This window comes from Typopeltis vanoorti, chromosome 15 (assembly GCF_054136105.1).
Source record: "Typopeltis vanoorti isolate ZY-2024b chromosome 15, IOZ_Tvanoo_1.0, whole genome shotgun sequence".
Lineage (NCBI taxonomy): Eukaryota > Metazoa > Arthropoda > Arachnida > Uropygi > Thelyphonidae > Typopeltis > Typopeltis vanoorti.
In genome coordinates, this window is record NC_143563.1 from 54,544,907 (window position 1) to 54,568,042 (window position 23,136).

At 36.0% G+C, this 23,136-nt stretch overlaps 1 protein-coding gene across 3 annotated transcripts in view; it reads left to right on the forward strand.

The window, feature by feature from the left end:
* Positions 1-23,136, forward strand: part of Sec6 (Exocyst complex component Sec6) — a 478,173-nt gene that overhangs the window by 367,277 nt on the left and 87,760 nt on the right. For all 3 annotated transcript variants that reach the window (XM_090405049.1, XM_090405048.1, XM_090405050.1), the window contains exon 18: positions 5,138-5,293. In XM_090405049.1, the coding sequence (XP_090261175.1) occupies positions 5,138-5,293 (156 nt within the window). The remainder of the gene's footprint in view (positions 1-5,137; positions 5,294-23,136) is intronic.

Sequence of the window (23,136 nt, forward strand, 5' to 3'; positions counted from 1 at the left end):
TTTAGAAGTATAACATCATCCGCATAAAGCAAAGAGCTGACATTAACATCTCCAATTTTGATATCATGTTTAATTACACTTTCCTTCATAATTTGATCCATATAGATAATGAATAGCAGAGGGGATAATGTACATCCTTGTCTCACACCAGATTTAACCTTAAACCATCTTCCTGTACTTCCTTCAATTCTAACTGCTGACTTACGACTCAAATAAAGACTAAGTATTACTTGATATAATGCCCCATTGACACCATGTAACTGCAGCGTATTGAATAGCTTCTCTCTTGGCACCTTGTCATATGCCTTTTCCAAATCGACAAAACTTAAATACAGATCTTTGTTATATTCCCATGCTTTCTCGACTATTTGTCATAAAAATGTGAAGATCTGCTTCTGACAACCTCTATTTGGCCTGAATCCAGCTTGTTCTTCACCAAGTTTTTCTTCCACAATTCTTCTCAACTGTTTCTCAAGTATACTTACATAGATCTTGCCAGGAACACTCAGTAGGGAAATACCTCTGTAATTCTCATATTCAGTTTTATTTCCCTTTTTATATATTGGTACTATGAGAGCTCTACTCTAATCATCGGGAATTCGTCCCTCTGTCGAGGCTTTCTGAACTATGCAGTGCAGCCACTGTAAGACTTATACCACCATACTTCAGCATTTCTGGTCAAATATCATCTACTCCTGCTGCCTTTCCACATTTCAAGCCTTTGATGGCTTTTTCTACTTCAAGTATGGATATGTATTCCTGACTGCATGCCTGGGCAGTGTGTTTTACCACTGTGCTATCATCACTGCTTGTTTCATTTAGCAGTTTTTCAAAGTAATTACTCCATACTTCAAGGATATCTTTTTCTCCCATTTTCATGTCACCTTTGTCATCTCTAACTCCTTTTACTGCACTCTTTCCTCCGTTCCTAAGCTTCTTCAACAACCTCCAGAATATTTTGCCACCTTCTTGATATTTATTTTTTATATTCTTGCCAAAGTTCTTCCATGACTTTTGTTTAGCTAATTTTACACAGTGTTTAACATTCTTGCATTTGTCTCTATATTCTCTAAGAGCACAAGCTGACTTATTTGACAGAAATGTTTGATATGCTTTCTTCTTTTCCTTCACTGCCTCTTTAACTTCCTGTGTCCACCAGGGAGTTCTGATTTTTTTTATCCTTGCAGACAACCTCATCACATGCCTCTCTATCTGAATCAATCAATGTTTTCTTCAGAGTTCGCCACTGAATCTCCAAGGTTTGATTCCTGTTCTCAAACTCTTTCATTTTTTCTTCAATAATCTTTGTATATTTTAGTCTACAGTTCACATCTGACAGCTGCTCAACTTTTAATCGCTTTAAAACTTTCTTACATGTTATTCTTTTCGATATGAAATTCAATTTTATCCTGCTCAAGACTAAATAGTGATCGCTTCCAATTTCAAATCCTCTGTACACTCTGGTGTCCTGCACCAGGGAGAAAACATCACTATCAACAATAACATAGTCAATGAGACTTTTCTTATTCCTTGCCTCTTCTCTCCATGTGAATTTGTGCACATTTTTATGTTGGAACATGGTGTTAGTAATAACCAGTCCATGTCCTGAGCAGAAATCCAACAGATATTTGCCATTATTATTAGCTTTGCTCTTTTCTCCAAATTTTCCCAATATATTTTTGTATGTCTGACAATCATTTCCTACTCTGCTATTTAGTACCCCAAAAAGGACCAACTTTTCCTTTTTCATTGTGTCAGATGCTTTCTCTAAATCCTCAAAAAATTCCTCCACTTCTACCTTAGTAGAACCTTCTGTGGGACCATAGGCACAAATAAGTCTCATTGTCCAGTTCCCCATTCTCATATTTGCCCACATTACTCTACTTGAGACTGACTGCCATTCAAGAAGATTAGCCTCATATTTTGTGTTGAATACTATGGCTACTCCTTCTTTTCATTGATTGTCATTGCCTGAATATAACATTTTGTATTTATTGCTCAGAAAGATCTCACCAGTTTTGTCTTTTTTGTTTCAGTCACCCCTGTTATGTCGATCTGGTACTTATCTAATTCCTCAGCTGGCTCCATTTCTTTGCCATTCAGGCCTCTTATGTTGATAGTACCGATCTTTAACTCTGGTGATGTTGAGTTGGGGTTTGTTTTCAGATTTATTCCAGTAGCTGACTTTTTGCTGTTCGCCCTGGTTCCCTGGCGAAAACAACGGGGGCCTTGTTTAACTGGGCAAAGCCCCATCCAGCATGAAATTTTGTCATGTTGTACCATCATTTTTTTTTATTTTAGTTTAACCAATAAGAATACAATTTGGTCGGCTAAATCCCAAATTGCCAGCCCATCCTCTTTCGTTCAGTATCCAAGTAGATACCCAACAGGGTGCACCACAAGAAGATGAGGATTGGACATTAGGTCAGAAGCCCTGGTTGGTTCTCCGTATTCCTTTAAAGGTATGTGGAGGTCTCCTCTCAGTTATACAGCTTTGACCCTTAAGCACCCCTTAACTCAATATATTAAGTACAATTAGAGCAATGAACTCTTGGACCATACCAGTGATCTGATACACAACTGGCATAATAGATTGGACAAAGAACACTTGGACAAATTAGACTCTAAAACCAGAAAATTAATGACTATTCATTGGCATTACATCTATAAAGTGATATTGACTGACTATACCTACCAAGAAGAATTGGTGGACAATTTCTTAACTTTCAGTTTGCTGAAAGTGAGACAGACTGTGTAGGAAGAAGAATTTAGTTTAAAAAATTGCATCACCAATAGTACCGAGCAAATGCTTCATGCCATTTCACAAAGATGATTACAAAAAGGAACAGCAAAATAACTGATATGTGCACTAGAAAAATAAACTCTTGCATGGTCAATTTCTTTGAGATACTGAAGAAAAAATTGACATAGCAATGGCTAAAATATGGATATATTAAAAAAGAAACAGAAGGATTTATTCTAGCCACTCAAGAACAGGCATTACAAACTAATGCAATCAAAGCAAAAAATTTTGAAAATAATAACAGCAAATGCAGATTATGCAATCAGAAAGATGAGACTGTAAAACATCTAATCAGTGCCTGCAGCAAGATTGCTCAAACTGATTATAAATACTGCCATGATCAAGTGGCCAAAATAATTAATTGGCATGTATGCAAAACATATGGTTGACCTATTTCTGATAAGTATTGGAAAAGAAACAGCAAAAATTCTCTGGGACTTTAGAATGCAAACTGATTGGCATTCAGAACACAATAGACCTGACACAATTATTGAACATGGACAAGTTTGGATTATTGATGTTGTAATATCTACCGATAACAACATCAACAATGAAGAAATGGAAAAAAAAATCACTAAATATCGAGATCTGGCAATCAAAGTTGGCCAGCTGTGGCTTAAACACACCAAAGTCATCCCAATAATTATAGGTACACTTCGTGCAATTTCAAAAATACTATCCAGCTATTTTCAAGAATTAAACATCAACGAAGTGACCACATATGATCTACAAAAAACATCATTAATTGGAACAGTTCATATTTTATGATGCTACCTGACAGACTATTCTTACATTCTTGTGTAGAATCAGAATTGCTCTGTATTACCTTTCAAATTGCTGTTTCAATGATACTTTGTTTTGATTGTGTATCAACTGTGTGAATAAAGTAATAATATATTGCTTAATAATAATAATATAATAATATATTGCTGTTTCAATGATATCTTGTTTTGATTGTGTATCAATTGTGTGAATAAAGTAATAATAATAAAAATTATTATTATTAAAAAAAATTCCTTATTGTTATGCGTTGCCTCTAAGGACTCGTCACAGGAGTGCACTCCATACCATACAACCATTATCTATGCTGCTGCCATCTATACACTTATGTCACTGTGTCTTTTTCTTATCTTTTTAATTTTATATATTTGGCTATGTTCTGTTTCTTATACCATGCTCATCCTGTTTCATTTTTCTTCTCATGTCTTGTTTTGTTTTATTTTTTAATTTGTCAGTTTTTATTTTTTATTTTTGGTATTTTTAGATAAATATTCAATATTCCTTATTATACTTATTTTTAATATACTGTTGAAGTTCTATATATTCTGTATTGATCTGTTTTTCCATTTTTTATTAATGTTCTATTTATCTATCTAACTATATGGGTGTGCTGTGTGTGCCATACACTCAGAAAATTCACTTGAAGAAATAATTTTTGAGCAGTTATTTATTTTAAATAAATAGTCGTGAACTGTTATAAAGATAAAGACATTCACAGTGTGACTAAATCTAAGGTCAGTGTTACAGTTGAAGCTTGCATTGACTTAGTCATATATGAAGAAAAGAAATGTGATTGGTTCTCTATGAAGGTTTACAATGAGGGATAAGTGGGTAAGTCTGGAAAGGAAGCTTACAAGCAGGCACATGCACACCGAATGAAATTTGCACAGGAGTTAAAGGTGTGCAGGATCTCAGCAGCTAAGTCAAGTTCATTGGGTTATTCCTTGTGGTTTCTGTGTCCTTTTTTAAAATTTATTTTATTATTTTTTTTATCTACATTTATTTTATCCTTCCCAAAAATGGGGAAACAGTGTTAGAGATATTTTTATAGACGTTTTTGAAACTGAGAATAAGAGGTCCATTTAAATGTTGTTGAGGACAGATAACCACATCTGCCTCTTCCAAATATACATATCACTCATAAAGATTAAAAAGGGGAAAAAATGACAAAGGGTTGCATTGTCTCAGTTTAATTTCAATTGAAAATAATTTACTAAATCAAAAAAAGAATTCTTTTATGCTGATGTGATAGAAAATCTTACTCCCAGAAATGAAGGATTAATCTGATGTATGTATAAATAGAACATTTTTTCCTTAATAAAGTAAGCTTTTTATACAGATTTAATGAATTTTTTTTTAAAAATAATTTTGCTTTACCACAACATACCTCTCGTTAATGCCCACCATACACCACTGATATATAGTTTTCAGAGAATAACTGTGATTATTAGTGTGCTTATAATAATCACATTCATAATAATAATAATAATGTATAGCCTGTTTTTTTAATTATTATTAATTATTAATAACCTGTTTTTTAAATTACCTTAATAGGTTGTTATCCGGGAGCAACACTGTGGATGTTATTTCAGCAACTCTAGAGGACTATTCTCACGATTATTCACATTTAACTCCTCTGAATTTTAACTCACTTATTGATGACATCCATGCTAAAGTAGCAAAAATATACATCACATCTATATTTCAGAGGTATATTCCTTAGAATTTATTACTTTTATCAGTAAAGATCTTATTCTTAAGTTGATATCTAACTGATATTATTTGCATATCCAAAGAAAACTTTTCTCTTCACATGCCCCAGCAAATATGTTATGCTTGACTATCACTCCTGCAGCATCTTGGATTATATGAATCATTGGAGCAAATTCATTGAAGGGACACATTCATTGTTGGGGTTTAAGTCCTTTGATTAAGGCTAAACTAGACATTTCATGAAACTAGGCATCCTTGTTGACTTTACAGTGTGGTGGTAGAAAACACTTAACATTAGTGATAATGGTAATTATAGCTACAGCTGATTCAGAATGCATGTTGTATTTTTATAGACACCACCTAAAATATCATTCATACATTTAACATTATCTTTAATGGGGGATTCTCCTGCCCCCCCCCCCCAAAAAAAAAAAAAAAACAGTTGCAGATTCAAATCCCAATGTGAGGCATGGATGTTTTGTAAAAATCTGCTTGGATTTATCAGGCTGTTCTTAAAAAATATAATAATAATAATAATGTGTGTGTACTATTACTTCTGAATTAATTTCAGTTTTATTGAAATATCAAATTTAGTATGTAAATTACATCACAAATTTTTGCCTATAACTTGATGTCAATATCTTTAAAACATTGATTCTTAATCTCTCTCTCTCATCCTCATTGTTTGCCTTTACTTACCTCTTTTATGATTATAAAAAAAATCCACATACTTTGAGTCAAAATGATTTAGGTCTACAATCCTCTGGAATCTTCAGTTTCCATGCCTTGATGGTGATTGGAGGGAGAGGACATCCCCTTAGAGCAGTGGTTGCCAAAGTGGTCGATATCGACCCCCAGGGGTCGATTGGGAGTCGATAGAAAAATATAAGACATCATTGTATGGGTAATATTTAATTCGGTTAACTTGGATTACCTCCATCCTCAATGACAATGCAATTAAGAGTGAATCGTGGGAACAGCGACAAGAATAGGACCTGTAAGATGAAGCAAGGTCATGAAATTAGTTACGGAGACCAATCAAGTAGGCCAAAATGACGTATTTACCAATAAACGGATGTGGTGGTTCACACCTGGCCGGCACGGCAGGAGCGACATTGCAACACATGCATGGTTGCTTATTTACTTATACTTACACGTATTCGAACCCAGTCTCATTTTTGTGCATCGACATGCAAGTGAGCGTTAATGTTCTAAATTTCATCAACATACATATTAGGTAATATTAAAATTACGTAATAGTAAAATAGAGGGGGTCGATAAAAAGTCAAGAAACTCTTGAAGGGGTCGACGGTCAAAGAAGTTTGGCGACCCCTGCCTTAGAGATTAAGAACTAAAGCTCTCATTTAATATATAGTGCAATAGTGAAAGTATGAAATTGCTTCATTTATAAGTAATCACTTACAATGTCACTATCACCATTGATAGTGGTATAAAAGTTGAGCATCATAAAAATTCAGCTATAATTATGATTAAAAGTATTTTTTTTTTGTTACATGTATTGTTACATTCCATGTTATTAAGTTGTGATAAATTATTTTAATCAGTTACTTTTGGAAAATGAAGTCATAGTTTGCAAAGGTTTTCTTTGTAGAATGAGTATCCTTCCAAATTCCTTTGCAAAGCAATAGATGACTGGTAGATGATGAACCAAAAAGATATTTCAGAATGAACATGTTTCTTTCAATGTTTTTCTGTGAACAGATTTAAAGACATGCATATATGGATGATGATTTATTCCACCCAAGTATTTTTTTGAAAATGTTCATAAACATTCAAATGTTTATCGTTTTATTTTTGGTATAACGGGAATGCCACAAATAGAAAAAAACAGACATTTCTTAGACTGGGTGATATTTTAAACCAGGATCTTTAGAGTATTATAATAAACAGGTATATACACACCAGGTAACAATCAGGTTTTTAAATGACAATTCTACCCACTTTAAGTCTTAAATCTATATATATATGTACTATATATATATATATAGTACACATATATATATATATATATATAACAATTTGTAGTATTAATTCAAAATTGGGATATGTTCATATTTATATATACTGACTATAACCGAGACTAGAGTAACAATTAAATTTATTCAAAACGCAACGTTTCATTAGATTGTCTGACTTCTTCAGGCATGAGAACATAGAAAGCAAATAAACACTATAAGCAACATCATATCACTATAAAAACGACTATTATAAAATTCAGTTAGCTTTGAACTGTAGCTACAGTCCATGTTGAAGTACTTTTGTTAGGCAGCTGTATGTGTCTGATTTCACGAGTGTGCCAATATCGGATAGCAGAGCTGAAAGAGTCCGATAGATTATAGTTAAGGTTATTATTTATGTGATGAGGTTCCATAACAATTTCCTTAGACTCGATTATGCGGTGCTCCACCTCGTCATGGCATATATGAAGGTTTGAAGTTGTTGTCCAGTTTATCTCATGTTGACAGCCATCATCATTTGTGTTTACTGAAAACAGTACATGGCTTGACAGGGCACTTGCTCTAGATCTTTTGTAGGCAATGTCTCTCTGGTGTTCTTCCAGATGTAGGAGGATGGATTTTTCAGTTTGGCCATAGTTTTGCTTCCCACAGTCACACGTGATTTTGTACACTCCTGGGAATTGTAGATGGTTGTGAGCTTGTTTGTATTTGCTTAAAATCGATCTTAGTTTAGGAAGAGTATGTATTGTATAGCATGAGTATATATTAGGAAGAGTATGTAGCTCTTCTCAGACACGCTGTGGACATGTCTGAGAAGAGCTCCTGATTGAGATAAGTTATTCTAGGAATAATTAAGTATATATGCGTAATTGTTTGGTAAGAGTGGCTGTAAACGTTGTGCGCTACCATTATTATTAGTATGGGGGATTTTTCTTGCCTAAACTTAATTACGAAATCATTATTATTAGACCTAGTAACTTGCAGTGAAAAAAAAAAAATGGCAGTGGCATTATCATTCCATGATTTTAATTTAGATTTCAGTCGTTTTGTTAAGTGTGAGGTCTGTTATATTATTCCTTCGATTACATAAATGATTTGTGGATGTTTAGTGCAGATGGAAGAAGGGTATGTGCGAAGTGTGACCTGAACGAGGAACTGATGAATACAAATACAAAATTGATGACAGAAAGGGTTAGTAACGAGAATGTCATGGGGAACATATGTGCACGTGTGAAAGAGAAGGATGGTGAGAAAGAGAGGCGAAAAAATGTTAAAAAATCAGTAAAAAAGAAAATGAGCAATTTGAAAACCGTATCGGATGTTAAAAGGGACGAAAGTGAGGCGAGAGTGGCAGAAGGAAACGAAATTGAGAAAACGAATGAAACTAGAAATGGCATGATGCAGAAATCGAAAGTGAAAAAAATCGAAAGAATGAATCATAGCAAAAAAAGAATGAATAATGACGAAAGTTGGATGCATGTTGGACTGAAAGTACTGACAGTCAAACTAGAGCAGATGGGGTTGGATATTAGATTAGTGCATTGGATTGGAGACTGGCTATCTGATAGGTATCAACAAATTGTGTATGGGGGTGCGATATCCAGGAAAAGGAAAGTCACTAGTGGAGTGCCTCAGGGGTCTGTTTTAGGGCCATTACTATTTAACTTGTATATTAATGATATTGGCGAAGATTTGGATGGAGATGTTCAGTTGTTTGCAGATGATGCAAAGTTGGGATGAACCATAAAGAGTAGTGAGGATGTTTTGGCCTTGCAAGAAGACTCGAATGAATTGAGTGCTTGGGCTCCGAAATGGGAATGTGAGTTCAATGTTGAAAAATGTAAGGTTTTAAAATTTGGAAAACAAAGATGGGATGCAGAATTTATGCTTCGTGAGAATATATTGTTGGAGGTAGAGGAAATAAGAGATCTGGGGGTGAGAGTGGATAAGGATCTAAAATTCAGGGGACACATCGCCAAAATTGTGAAGACAACACAAAGGCTTCTGGGAATGATGCGGAGGACACTGACATATAGAAGTAGGGAGATTCTTGTTCCGTTGTATAAGGCTTTGATGAGGCCACACATGGACTATTGTGCCCAGATTTGGTCACCGGGTTTTCAGAAGGATGAAGTGATGTTGGAAAGGGTCCAAAGGCGACTGACTAAGGTAGTTTCTGACCTCTGGAATGTTGAGTATGAGGAAAGATTGAGAAGATGTAATTTGCAGAGTATGGTGGAGAGGAGGAAGAGGGGAGATATGATAGAGACCTACAAGTTGGTAAGGGGTTGTTATAAGATCAATGGTGGAGAAGTTCTACAGAGAATAGTGGGAGATCAGGGGAAAACCAGAGGTCATCCCTGGAAACTGTATAAATAGGGTGTGAGTAGGGGAGTGAGAGGCAGGTGTTTTTCGTGCAGAAAAACACCTGCCTCTCACTCCCCTACTCTCACAAAGATGTTTTCCTTACTCTCACAAAGCAAGGAAAACATCTTTTCAAAATTTCAAAAAAGATGTTTTCCTTGCTATCACATTGCGTTCACTCTGGCTACTTTCAATACGAGAAAAAAGTTTACAAACAAAATAAGGGATTGGCAACGGGAAACCCCATGTCTCTTATATTAGCTAACATCTTTTTTGAAGATTTCGAACAAAAGGCAATCTCCTCAGCTATTCTTAAACCAACAATTTGGCTGAGATTTGTAGATGACATATTTCTTATCTGGGAACATGGCACCGATAACCTTCAGTCTTTTTTAAAACATTTAAACAACTTCCACCAAGATATCAAATTAACAATGGAGGTTGAAGAAATTGGATCTCTTCCCTTCCTGGACTTAAGACTTACTAAGACATTTGATTCTATTAAAATCTCAATCTTTAGAAAATCTACACGTACAGATACATTTGTCCTCATGCATCCTGTACCTGCATGCATCCTCACATCACTATCCTGCATGGAAAGTGGGTATAATCTCAACCCTAGCACATTGTGCCAGATCTATACCGTCAGATGATGAAGAGCTAAAAAATGAACTACAACATCTACAAAGAACCTTCACAAGTAATGGCTACTTGTCAAAAACTATTAATAAACATCTGTACCACCACCATCAAAGCAACTCAGAAACACAAGACATCCCCAAAGGTTATATCTCCTTACCATACATCAGCTAGCTCTCCACGAAACTAAGAAGAATTTTACAAAAGTTCAACATAAAAAACCTGTTTCTCTACTCTTCCTAAACTAAGATCGATTTTAAGCAAATACAAACAAGCTCACAACCATCTACAATTCCCAGGAGTGTACAAAATCATGACTGTGGGAAGCAAAACTGTGGCCAAACTGAAAAATCCATCCTCCTCATCTGGAAGAACACCAGAGGGACATTGCCTACAAAAGAACTAGAGCGAGTGCCCTGTCAAGCCATGTACTGTTTTCAGTAAACACAAATAAAGGCTGTCAACATGAGATAAACTGGACAACAACTTCAAACCTTCATATATGCCGTGACAAGGTAGAGCACCGCATAGTCAAGTCTAAGGAAATTGTTATGGACCCTCATCATATAAATAATAACCTTAGCTATAATCTACCGGACTCTTCAGCTCTGCTATCCGATATTGGCACACTCGTGAAATCAGATGCATGCAGCTGCCTAACAATAGAACTTCAACATGGACTTAGCTACAGTTCAAAGCTAACTGAATTTTATAATAGTCGTTTTTATAGTGATATGATGTTTCTTATAGTGTTTATTTGCTTTCTATGTTCTCATGCCTGAAGAAGTCGGACAATTTGATGAAACATGTTGCATTTTGAATCAATTTAATTGTTATTCTAGTCTCAGTTATAGTCAGTATATATGTTACCGCTAAAGTGCAAAAACCGTTAATGTGCACATTACCTAGCTAATCTGCAGATTAACTGATTTGCTCCGTTAACGTGTGGAATCAAGAGTTTTCCGCATTTTACCTAGGTAATGTGCACATTAATGGCTTCCGTATCGTTAAAGTTCTAAAGTTTGTTTCTCTCATTTCCTTTCCCTACTCCTTCCCCCCTCTCCCTCCACTTTTAGTTTGGTTTTTTAATAAGTAAACATAATTTTATCATATGTTTTTTTTCTTAATTGTAATAATATTTTAAACCGTTTGATTCCTTGTATTATATTAATTGATTGATGATTGATTCTATCAACTAATTTGTTGATTGTTTGATTGTATTAACTTGATTCTGTAGATATCGAAAAATAAATAAATAACATTATGTTAATTTAAGCGTACAGAAACGTTGCTGTTGTTCCAGCAAAGATCTTATTTTCACTTTAATGAGTGCGTAGTAGGTAATGTGCAGATTACCTAGGTAATTTGCAGATTACCTAGGTAATTTGAGAAATTAAACAATTTTCTGCACATTAACGGATCACCGTAGTTAATCTCCACAATACCTAGATAATCTGCAGAATAACTGATTTCTGCACTTTAGCGGTAACATATATAAATATGAATACACACACATACACTGTGGACTATGAGTTAAATAATCTAATAGTGCATTTTAGAGACAAAAAATGCTACTTATTTCTAATCGCATCTGGTCTTACAACAAGCAGGATAATATTCTCACAGAGGGTTGATGAAAATCAACTTTTCCAGCAGAAATTTTCAGGTCTGACCAATCAGTGCTCTCTGTTTCTTTCCATCTTCCAATATTATTGGAAGATAGAAAGAAACATCAATAATACTGGATATGTAATAATATTACCTCAGTAATACTGGAGGCAGTACTGTACATGGCATACAAATATCTCTTTATTTGGATATATAAAAAGTTGTTTTACATGGCAGTAATGTGTACGAGATAAATGCATCTCGTACACATGAATTTGTACGAGATAAATGCATCTCGTACAAACCAAAGCATCCTTATTTGCTGAATTTAACATGAGGGATTTTGTCTGATGTAAGATGTTCATTATATTCATTACCCAAAGTGGAATGGCTTATGGTATGAGAGTGGAAAAGGATATGTCAGTTATGTTTCATGTGTAAGAAATGAGGTGTGTTGAAAGTGAAAAAATAAAGTAACTAATATTTATGATGTAAAGCAGGGTAGAGAATGTAGTGGAAGGAGTGAGTAGTAGTAAACGAAGCATGAGAGAGTGAAAGAAGTGGCTGAATATGATGATGTGACAGTAAGGAGAGAAATATCACACTAATGATGTCCATCGCAGGATAAAATGTGAGCTCCAAAGAACTTGAGAAACAGTTGATATATGGCACAACAGGAGGAGAATGAAAAAAAAAAAGCAAATGGGGAAAGAATGAAGAACTGGAAGAAAGGAAAAGATTAGCAATTCAGTGATAAAAGGTGTACTTAATGAGGATGTTATGAAAGTATGTTTCCTCAGTGCAAGTATCAAGGATATTAGTGAAGCTGTTAGTTTGCAGAGGTAAGAAATATGAAGTGAGAGAAGATATGAAAGAATTGATGATAAAAGTGGAAAAAAAAAAAAAAAAGAAAAGAAGAGTGAGATGAATAAAAATTGTATCTGCTGCCTCAGTGTGATAGGATGGAATTGAGAAGCAACAATTCCATATCATGAAAAGATAGTGTAGGAAGAATGGTTTGCAGTCCATAGATAGATCTATGGAGTGAATTTGATGGATGAAATGACTTGTATATATTATGCCTGATGGTCTGCATTTCAATGGTTTTGAAGTTAGATGTTTGGAGAGTGCTGTTCAGTAAAGTGTAAAATCAGAGAAACTAGAAGTGTGTGTGTGGGGGGGGGGTTGCAGCCCAGTGTGGGTTCAGCCACTGCTGGTACAAATGAGTGTGTGTGTATAGAAATGATTATGCAATGATAAATGCTGTTTCATAGGTTATAAATCAGAATCGGTTTGTAATTACATTTTGCAAGGATAACTTTGAGCACAAGGGAATGTCAAAATGCATATACATGAATGCCAAAAGTATCAGAAATAAAGGAGAGGAATTTGGGCATTGGTGAGCTCATCCTGGCCAAAAATTATCAGAAGCAGCAAGACCTGGTTGACAGAAAATGATATTTTCAGGCAGGATAGAGGCAATAAGAAAGGAGGAGGGTATTGCTTATGATACCTGAAGAACTTCAACCAACAAAATAGATGTTAAGCAGGAATTTGAGTCTCAGGGGAGAGAGAGTTCATTTGAGTCTATCTGACACAAGGTAGAGAGCAATAGGACAAAATATATTCTTGGTTGTTGCTATATAAGGAAAAGATCGAGGAGAGAAAGTCCTTTTTAGGACTTTCCAGGGTAACGAAAAGCAATGCTGAACCAAGGAAGTTAACTGAGGTTCGGCTGTTGCTGTTATCCTGGGTAATGAGTTCGCTCGCTTAGGGTTTTTGCCCTAAGGGAGCAATTTGAGTCACCGGGGAAAGTGTTCTCCGGCACGGCCCGCTGAGGGGTTCTGGCCGGTGAATTATTATAAGCGCCTCCGTAGCGCAATTGGAAGAACGACGGTACATTGCGCCCTTCGATTTGGAATAGGCCTAAGTTCGATTCTCGTCGCGACGGGAGGAATCTTTATCTGGTCGATTTCAATCGAAGGTGAGTTAGCCGATCTCATATGGAGGTAGCAGGGTTTTTTCTCCCGGAAACTCGGGTTTTTCATCCCGCATACATACAAATCGGCCCTTCAGAACACACGCAATTTACAGACAAAAAAAAAAAATTACTAGTTGGGGTGGTGTTGGAGGTGGGCGGTAGATGGCGTTGATGGAGATGATTCGTAGTAGAGGTTAGGTGTAGAGACAGTTGTAGATGTCCTCCCGCGATGAGTCTTTGGACTCCTTGGAGGTGTCAGGAATAATAATAATAATAATAATAATAATAATAATATCCACATCATTCTATGAACCAGGGGTTCACGGAATTATGTGGATACCATGCATCAACAGATTAGCACAATGAATACAGACTGAGCAATTATTGTGGGAAGACTAATTATGAAAACATGGAACAGGAGGGAGGAAAGTGCATATGGCAAGATGGAAATGGAATTTATATAGTTACTAAGGAATAATTGCCTGAAATAGCATGTGGAGGGGACCAGGAGTTTGAGAATATAATCTAGTATTAGCATCTGAAGATATATTCATAGCCACTGTAGACCATCTCTGAATGACGAAAGTGACCATGTAGTAATTATAGGAGTTTGCTAAACATCTTGAATTCTCATTCAAGAAAGGAATTAAGTTGAACTACAAAATTCATAACTATGACAGGAGGCAGCTTCAAGCAGTACCATGGCTTAGGAAGCTCCAAGGAAAGAATGTCAGCATTACATGGGAAATAGTCTGGGATTGTTTGAGAGCAGTATGAGACTACATACCTAGGATCAGGAGGATAAACCAAGTGAAGGTTAAGTGGATAAGTAATGATATAAAGCTGGATCTGCAAAAAAAGAGAAAACATTGTGGAGAGAATATAAAGAAAAAGGTGATCATACTCATAAGCAGTAGTTTTTTTTTTACATGGAGAAATGTGGTTGAATGGAATGCATAATATGGAATATGTTGTTAATGCAGGAGTGCTAAGGAGTTTAAGATTCAGTATGTTAAATATGTAAGTTGAATGAACCTCCCATGATGAGTCAGCAGACTCATCATGGGAGGATGTAGTAATAGTGTAGACAGGAAGAGTGACTAGTAATGGTAAGTAAGGTAAATCAGATTATGAGAGAGAAAAATAGCTAAGCAGACCAAAGTAAATCCAAAAGAGTTTCCTCACTATATAGGAAGTAATTGTAGAAATGATTATATAAGGATAACTTGATAATGGTAGGAAATTTTTATTTAGCGTATGATGTACAGGTCTCAAGATATTACATACATATTACGTAAAAACAGCATAAAAACAATTGTAAAAATTATATTAAAAGGGGTACAATAGGTTAAAATAGAATCAGAGATTAATCCTTAAATCCCGGATCCACTCCAGGGATTCAGGTCAGTTTAAAAAAGTCCTCTTTAGTGCCTGAGAATGAGTAGATAGGGCACTCAAGCACAATGTGGTTAATAGTCTGAATTCTGCTTCTGCATTCACGGTTTGGGGTATCAGACCATTTCTATTTTATGCAGGAGATGTTTACGTCTCCTGTGTCCTGTTCTGACCCAATTTAAAGTGGTCCATACATGTCTAGGGAGATCGAAGCCCTTCAGATGAGATGTTGGATTTGAAATAGGAATTTGAAGATTGGAGGTATGTTGATCTCTCTCCATGATTCACACAAATCGAAGTTCTGGTTGTTCATTTGTATTGCACTCCTCCAGGCAGGGCACCTAGATTTCATCTTTGTGAGGTATGGAAGGAAACGTCTTGGTGGATAGGCAAGGAATTGTTTCCAATTATTTTTGTCCATAATTTGCTTAAGGCTTGGGTCCTGCAAAGCAAAGGAGGAGCTATATTGCTGAGAGTTGGGAGCCAGTGGCCAGGAGCAGATCTTAGAGCACCAGAGATTATCCTCATAGTTTGATTCAGCTGGACATCGACAAGAGAAGCATGTGTGCTGTTCAACCACACAGGAGTGCAGTACTCTGCTGACTCTGCTGTAGAATAGACCAAAGCACCCCAAGAAGTACCAGTAAATTTATGCATTATATTATTACAATTTTTTAATTTTTTAGCAATATTTCCTAGATGGTATTTAAATGTCAAACCTCTGTCTAGGGTAACTCCTAAGTATTTTGGATGATTGTTAAATTTCAACAGTTTATTTCTGAAGTAAACTTTTAGGATATAGTTAGCCTGAATATTACTTAAATGAAAGATTGTGGCTTTAGTTTTGTTCACGTTGGGTTGTAGTCGCCATCATCTAAAGTATTTATCAAGTACAGCCAGATCTTCAGTTAAGATGTTTTCAGCTTTTTGAAATGTTGAATTGCATTAGCAGTATTGTCATAGTACATGAATTTCCTTGATGTTGTCACTGGGATATCACTAATATATAAGTTAAAAAGCAGTGGGGCAAGAACTGACCCCTGAGGTAGGCCTTTTTAATCTTAAAGAATTTACTTTTGGATTCATTGAGAGATACTTGAATCCATCTGTCTGCTAGTATTTGGTTAAGTAGGTTAGCTAGTTTTGATGGGACAATTTCTAAGAATTTTAAAATTATACCCTCTCTCCACACTGTGTCATAGGCAGCAGTCCACAAATACTGCTATTGTTTTCAATTGTTTTTCAAAGCCATTTTCTGTGAAGGTGTCAAGGCCAGTACTTGATTACAACAGCTTCTGTCATCTTTGAAGCCAGCCTGTTCCTGAGGAGTTCTGTTGTGTATACTTGGAGAGATTCTGTCATATATCATTCTTGATATATGAATGACCTATCACCTTGCTAAGATGCTTAGCAAGGTGATAGGTCAGTAGTTGGAAGCAATTGTGGGATCTTTGCCAGGTTTTAAGATGACAATGATTTTAGATCTTTTAAAAATTGATGGGAGCATGCCAGTCCAGAATATTATTATACATAGCAGTAAGCCATTTAATAGTTTTTGGACCGCAGTTCTTCTCGAATTCAAGGTGGATGTTATCGAGTCCAGCCACCTTCCCAGTCCTCAATGAGTTAATTGCCTGGATAAGTTCCTGGGAAGTAAAAGCCTGAGATAGTGATGATGATGGGGGGATCTGTTTTAAGGTTTTTTTAGTTTTTGTTTCATCTCTCTCGTGGCTACTTTATCTTGAGGATATTTAGTCATTGAAACCAAATATCCTGATGTATCTTGGGTCTATGGCAAGAAGTTTACCAGAAGTCCTTGTATTAGGGTCAAGCTTCCTAATCAGGGACCAAGCTGACTAAGTTTAACACACGTGAACCACAGTAGTAGATTTTTTATTATGTAAATATTTCGTCCTAGGTATCTTAGGACATCATCAGTACAGTAAGACAATACTAGGAATGACAAAAGAAAGGGTGCGTACGTACAAAGGAATCCAAATTGCGTGCAGTGGCACGTTGCGGCCTGAACTTAAATTAAAATGAACTAAATTACTTAAATTAATTTAAATTAATTAAAGTTAAGTTATTATTTTACACAATTTTGTATGACAATTTCCCATACTTTAGGGATGGCAAGAACATCATTGCGGTTTAGATTTGGTCTGTGGAGTAGGGCTTCAGCACTTTCTTTATATAAACGTTCATATTTATATGAAGATCTGTGTAGAAGTTTTGTCTTTTTCCAATGGATCTTGTGGTTTGGGTTTACAACTCCGTGTTGAGCAAGGCCTGATTTATGCAGTTTGATGAGGCGGATATGGTCTTGATGTTCCGAAATGCGTTTGAAAACTGATCTGCCTGTCTGTCCAAAATAAGAGAGTTTACAGGAGCATGGAACCTCGTATACACCAGGTAGTAGCATAGGTGAAAGTTTGTCCTTAGGAGAGGGTAACACGTTTTGGATCTGATTGATGGGTTTATAGGTGGCAGCAAGATTGTATTTCTTCATAATTTTCGAGAGCCGTTCAGAGATGCCTTTGATATAAGGTATGGGAATCCTGTGAGGGTTGTTCTTGTCTAGGTTGAAGTACAGAGAAATTGCTGAAGAAGTTGGTCCCTGTTGAAGAAGTTGAAGTGCAGAAAAATTATTCATTGTCTTGATCCATTTGTCTTTCTTAGCATTATCGAGAGACTTCAGTGGCTACTATGGGGTTATTATTAATAGAGAATTCTTTGTACAGTCTTTCACTGTAACTATTCCAGCCTGAAATATAATCTCTCCTAAAACTGGGAAATACGATAGTTGATAAAGTTGATGTAGATAACCTGCAGGATGATTTAAATAAAATGGCATTGTAATTTAAAATGATTTAAATAAAATGGCAACAATAAAGAGTCAGTTAAGACATTGATACCTATGTCAATTCCACCTTGCAACTACAACATCCCCGAAATATATGACGTGATTGCTATCTCCTTAGAGCAAATTAAAAGGAAAAATTGATATGGACCCACTTCTGAAGAATTGCTGAAAATGGTCACACTACATGAAAAATCCTCTTATTAAAAACATAATGGAATGTGTGCCACAGAGGATCAAGGACGTGCCTCCGTATTCCTTAATAGATGGTCCGTCAACAACAGTTACTACCGAGTGCCCTATAGGGAATGGAATTTGATGGCATCTTGGATATTTTTATATAACAAGAACAGATGATGATAGTAGCCATCCACAATTCTCAAAAAAGAATAAAATTGCTAAGACCACTGAAAACAAAACCTCTCAGCATAGGAAGTCAGATGATACAACCAAAAAGATATAATGAAAATATTCCTGCAATGGAACCATTGTGGATTCCAACAAAACACCGATGACATCAAGGCTCTCTTGTAGAAATATGAACTAATCTCCTTCTGTCTGCAGTAAATATACCTTAAGCCAAGTGATGACCTGGCTTGCTGTAATGTTACTGTCATTCTAAGGATAAAGGAATTGCCATCCTTGTGGCATATCCTCTTCCAGCAAGTCCCAGTTAATACCAACATAGAAGCAGTTGCTTTCCGACTCTGTCAGAATTCTAATTATACTATGCATCTACCTTTCCCCTGCTGCAGATATTTTTCTCAAGATGACCTTGATGTTATGTTGCAGTTACCATCCCTCTTACTTTAAATGGAGGCTTTAAATAGACATGATACTATGAGGTAGTGACTGTACAAACTCTTCCTCTGATGTTTGTTGAGTGTACACTCAACAACAATAATTGCTTCCTCTTAAACACAGGAAACAGCAGCTTCTTCCATAGGCCTACCTAAACAGCGCGTGCGCGCACACACACACACACACACACACACTGCCATTGACTTAACTGTTTGCTTGCCCTCCTTTTTCTGTGGGAAACTAATGACAACCAATTTGGGAGGGATCACAATGGAAAGTTGAGCAAGCTGACTGGTCCACCCTTTCCTCATTAGCAGAATTTGATTCTGTGATGGCTAGCTCATCTCCTATCAGCAATGCAGTGAATCATGTAACAGTGCATTATACAAATTGCCCCAAATAAAATTCCTATTGGTTTCCACATTCTCCTAAGATGTGGTGAATTGATGATTGCACAGCAGCTAAAGAAGCCCTGAAGAAAACTTGAGGTATTTTCTTTGGATACCCTACAACAACCAAATAGCTTTCATATGTGCTCGAGTCCAAGCACAACACATCTTGTCTGATGAGAAGACCAACATCTTCTTATCCCCCCCCCCCTCCCAGGGTTCTTTGCCCAAAACAGTAAAACTCAAAACTTGATTATGGATCTCAAGACTATGCTTCTGCCAGGGAGAGTATTCTACATTGGCTACACCCTATTCACCATCAAGCTATCAGAATTGCAGCTAGAGCATTTCAAACTTATTTTATTCCTAGTCTGTTGAGGCAAATGAATCACCTTTGTAGTTTCATACCTATTAATTGCAATGAAAATAAAATTCCTCCCAGACCACCTAACCTGGCAAACTATTTTTCATCCATGATGGGAGAATTTGCAACACTCAACAGATTACCATAAAATCCTTTAGTTTGAGAATAACAGCTTCCTTACAAGCTCTAGATATTGGGGGTAGACATCATAGCACTACTAAACAAATTATCTTATCACTGTGGCATGTATGCATACCACTGTGTAGCTTTTCTTTTTGTATACTACCAAAATATTGCACCTCTCCCATTGTCTACCAATAGCTCTTTCAAGCACACAGGGAATACCCTGATTTTGTTTATATTTACATAGGTAGTTCAAAATTGGAGATTCTAGTAGGATCTTCTGCTGTCTTTCCAGATATCATTATATCTGCACAAATCCCACTACAGTGTAACAACTTTAGAGCTGAGCTGTATGCGACAGAGCTTATAAAGTTGTCATAAACTCTGTCACATACATCTCAGTTGTAAAGAGAATTGGCCATGATAAAGGAATGTGGAAGTATCCTCCCTTTCCTTTAGTGTTACATGGTGATCAGCATTCATTTTAGACAAATTATGGACTCTACAACCATATTAGAAATAATTTTAATTTTCCGACATTTCGACCTTCATATTAAGGTCATAATCTGTAGTATACACACACACATATATATATACAGATACAAGCTATATTACATTTGATGCCGTATGCTAAAGAGATGATGATTTGATCAATGATTATTCTACTGGCCTGATCTCTAGTGAAAAATTATATTAAATTACAATTAAATTGAACTACATCAAAGCTATATTCTATTTAAGACGGCATCGGAGAAATTTTTTTTCTTTTCTAAATTAGCTTTTTTTTTCTGAAATCTGAATTAGCAGCAGTGAAATCACTAAAATTAAATCCGGACATCATAATTACTAGAGCCCATATAGTTTGTGCGACAGTTATTTTAAATAGAACAACATATTAGCATCAACACTCAAGGAGTTGGTAGGTCATTCAGGGCCCCCACATCCTGAAGCAGGCCCCCAGGCCAGGATTTTTGGCAGGCCCCCTACCTGTCGCTCAGGTTGAGGACAACACATTGCTCTACAGGGTTTAGGATCAATTAGTTTAAATGATAACACAAAAGCTTAGCCAAATCATTTTCGATGCACAAAATTGCTAGGGGATTAAGTCGTTCTTTGCTATATCTAATATACCTAAGAAATTCTCATTATGAACATCTCCAATCTTCATGTTCTCTCCTTGAAATGCTAAACCTCTGGGTGATAAAAATAACGTTACATCTACAATCCATTGCAGAGGTGCTCTCCACTTATTTGTTTCATATTGAATTTGTAGTTATAAGTCTTTATCGATTCCATGTCTTTTCAATGACTGCAAAAGGGATTTCCAAGCCAGATATTGTTTTCTGTGTTCGACACTATTTTCGTGAAGAGGCAACATACCATACAACTTTTACAATGCTTATTTCTGGCGAAAATCCTTCTTGGGCTAAACTGCTTGAGTTTTTGTTATTAGAGTCGCAAAAAATGACGTGCTAGACAATAAAGATTTTCTTTCGATACACACAATGTTAACTATTCTCTTGGAAAATGTTCTCTTGTTCTTTCATCTTTCGTTTTCGTATGGAGCAAAAAATCTTGAAATTTCATACCATTAAGATCTCTTGGCAATTCTTTATATATCTTTTGGAATTCTTGAAAGCTGATAGCTTGTACTGTATCTTGCCGCATATTGTTTAAGATTACTCTAAACCAAATACTAGGGTCATCATATTTTATATCAGATTTTTCAATAGTGCCTGCAACTGAAGCATCAACTGTATCATATTCTTCCCCTCCTCTTGCAGGTTTTTCACTTGCGGCCTTTTCTTCCTTTGCAAGAGGTTCACATGTAACAATCGCTTGACTTTCGACTGCTTTATGAGTTTCAATTTGACACTGATATTCTGTTTGGATTTCAATGCCACAAACCTTATCACCACCTTCACTGTGATCAGTAATGGGAACTATGTCCTTTTCATTTTCAGATTTTAAAAATTTGGTTATGAATTGACGACCTCGTGATGCTTTCGATTCTCTCTCTCTCGGATTTAAGTTTCCTCTTCTGAGCTCCGGACTTATGTTTGTACTTTGAATCAAACATTGGGATTTTATTTATTCTAACTAGAACATCTTTGCTTGCTTGAAAGCAATTTATTTAAATATTTTTAATATCTCAAATTTGTATGATCTGGAAAAAAAAATTAAGTTTGTTTCATACAAAAAAATCATAACTAAAAAAGCTTTATATTTTCTTTTACTTACTAACTAACAATATTTTAATTCAAATAAGACAAATTCTTCTCAAATAAAAAAAATTTGTAGAAAATTTTCAGTTTCTTCAGATCAACTTAGCCAACTAAAACTATCAAATAAAGCTTTCTCTTTTATGAATAAAATAAAATTCTCTCAGCATCCATTGCATACGCACCAGTAGGGTAGTGTGCTGGTAACATTGGGGCAGCATCAGCATTGAAACAATGGCATGCATAGAAAGCGAGACGAGCAAACGAAAAACAAAAACTAAAGTAAATCCTTTCAAATAGGAAGTTCAGGAGCGTAACCATAAGTCTGAAAAGATGGACAATGGGTTGGAAACGATTGCAAAATCTAGAAGTCCCTCTCAGCACATATTCATTCTTATTTTATAAAGTTTCTTTTTGTCTTTTGTTAGTCTCACTTAAATGGTCGACCCAACAAGACGGGCCCCGCCCCTAATTCCGGGCACCCAGGCTTGAGCCCTGTGAGCCCTACCTTTGTGGGGGCCATGAGGTCATTACCCTTCCTATATTAAAAACACACACACACAATACTTTGTAAACAAAATCAAAGATATCACACTGGAGAAAGGTGATTTATTAGTCAGTTTTGATGTCTCTGCCCTCTTCCCAAATGTCCCAAACAATGACACAATCCTTCTATTACAGGACAAATTCCCTCCCAATATCACAGCGCTCTTTGCCCATGTGCTGTGTTCTGGCTATTTTGTGTTTGCAAAAATACTTTCTACCTACAAAAAGAAGGCATAGCCATGGGCTCACCATTATCCCCTCCAATTGCTAACTTTTATATGGAATATTTTCAGCAGCATGCTCTAGATTCCTCTCCTTTAAAGCCCAAAATCTGGCTTGATACATCGACAATGTTTTCACTATCTGGTCCCGTGTCCGCCAGACATTAGACACTTTCCTCAGCCACCTAAACAAACAACATAATTGCATACAATTCACAATTGAGATTGAAAAGCAGAACACGCTTACTTTTCTAGATACACTTGTCACACATCTTCCTTCTGGCAGTCTTTCCTTCACTGTTTACCAGAAACCTACACATATTGGCCAATATACACATAAACTCCTAC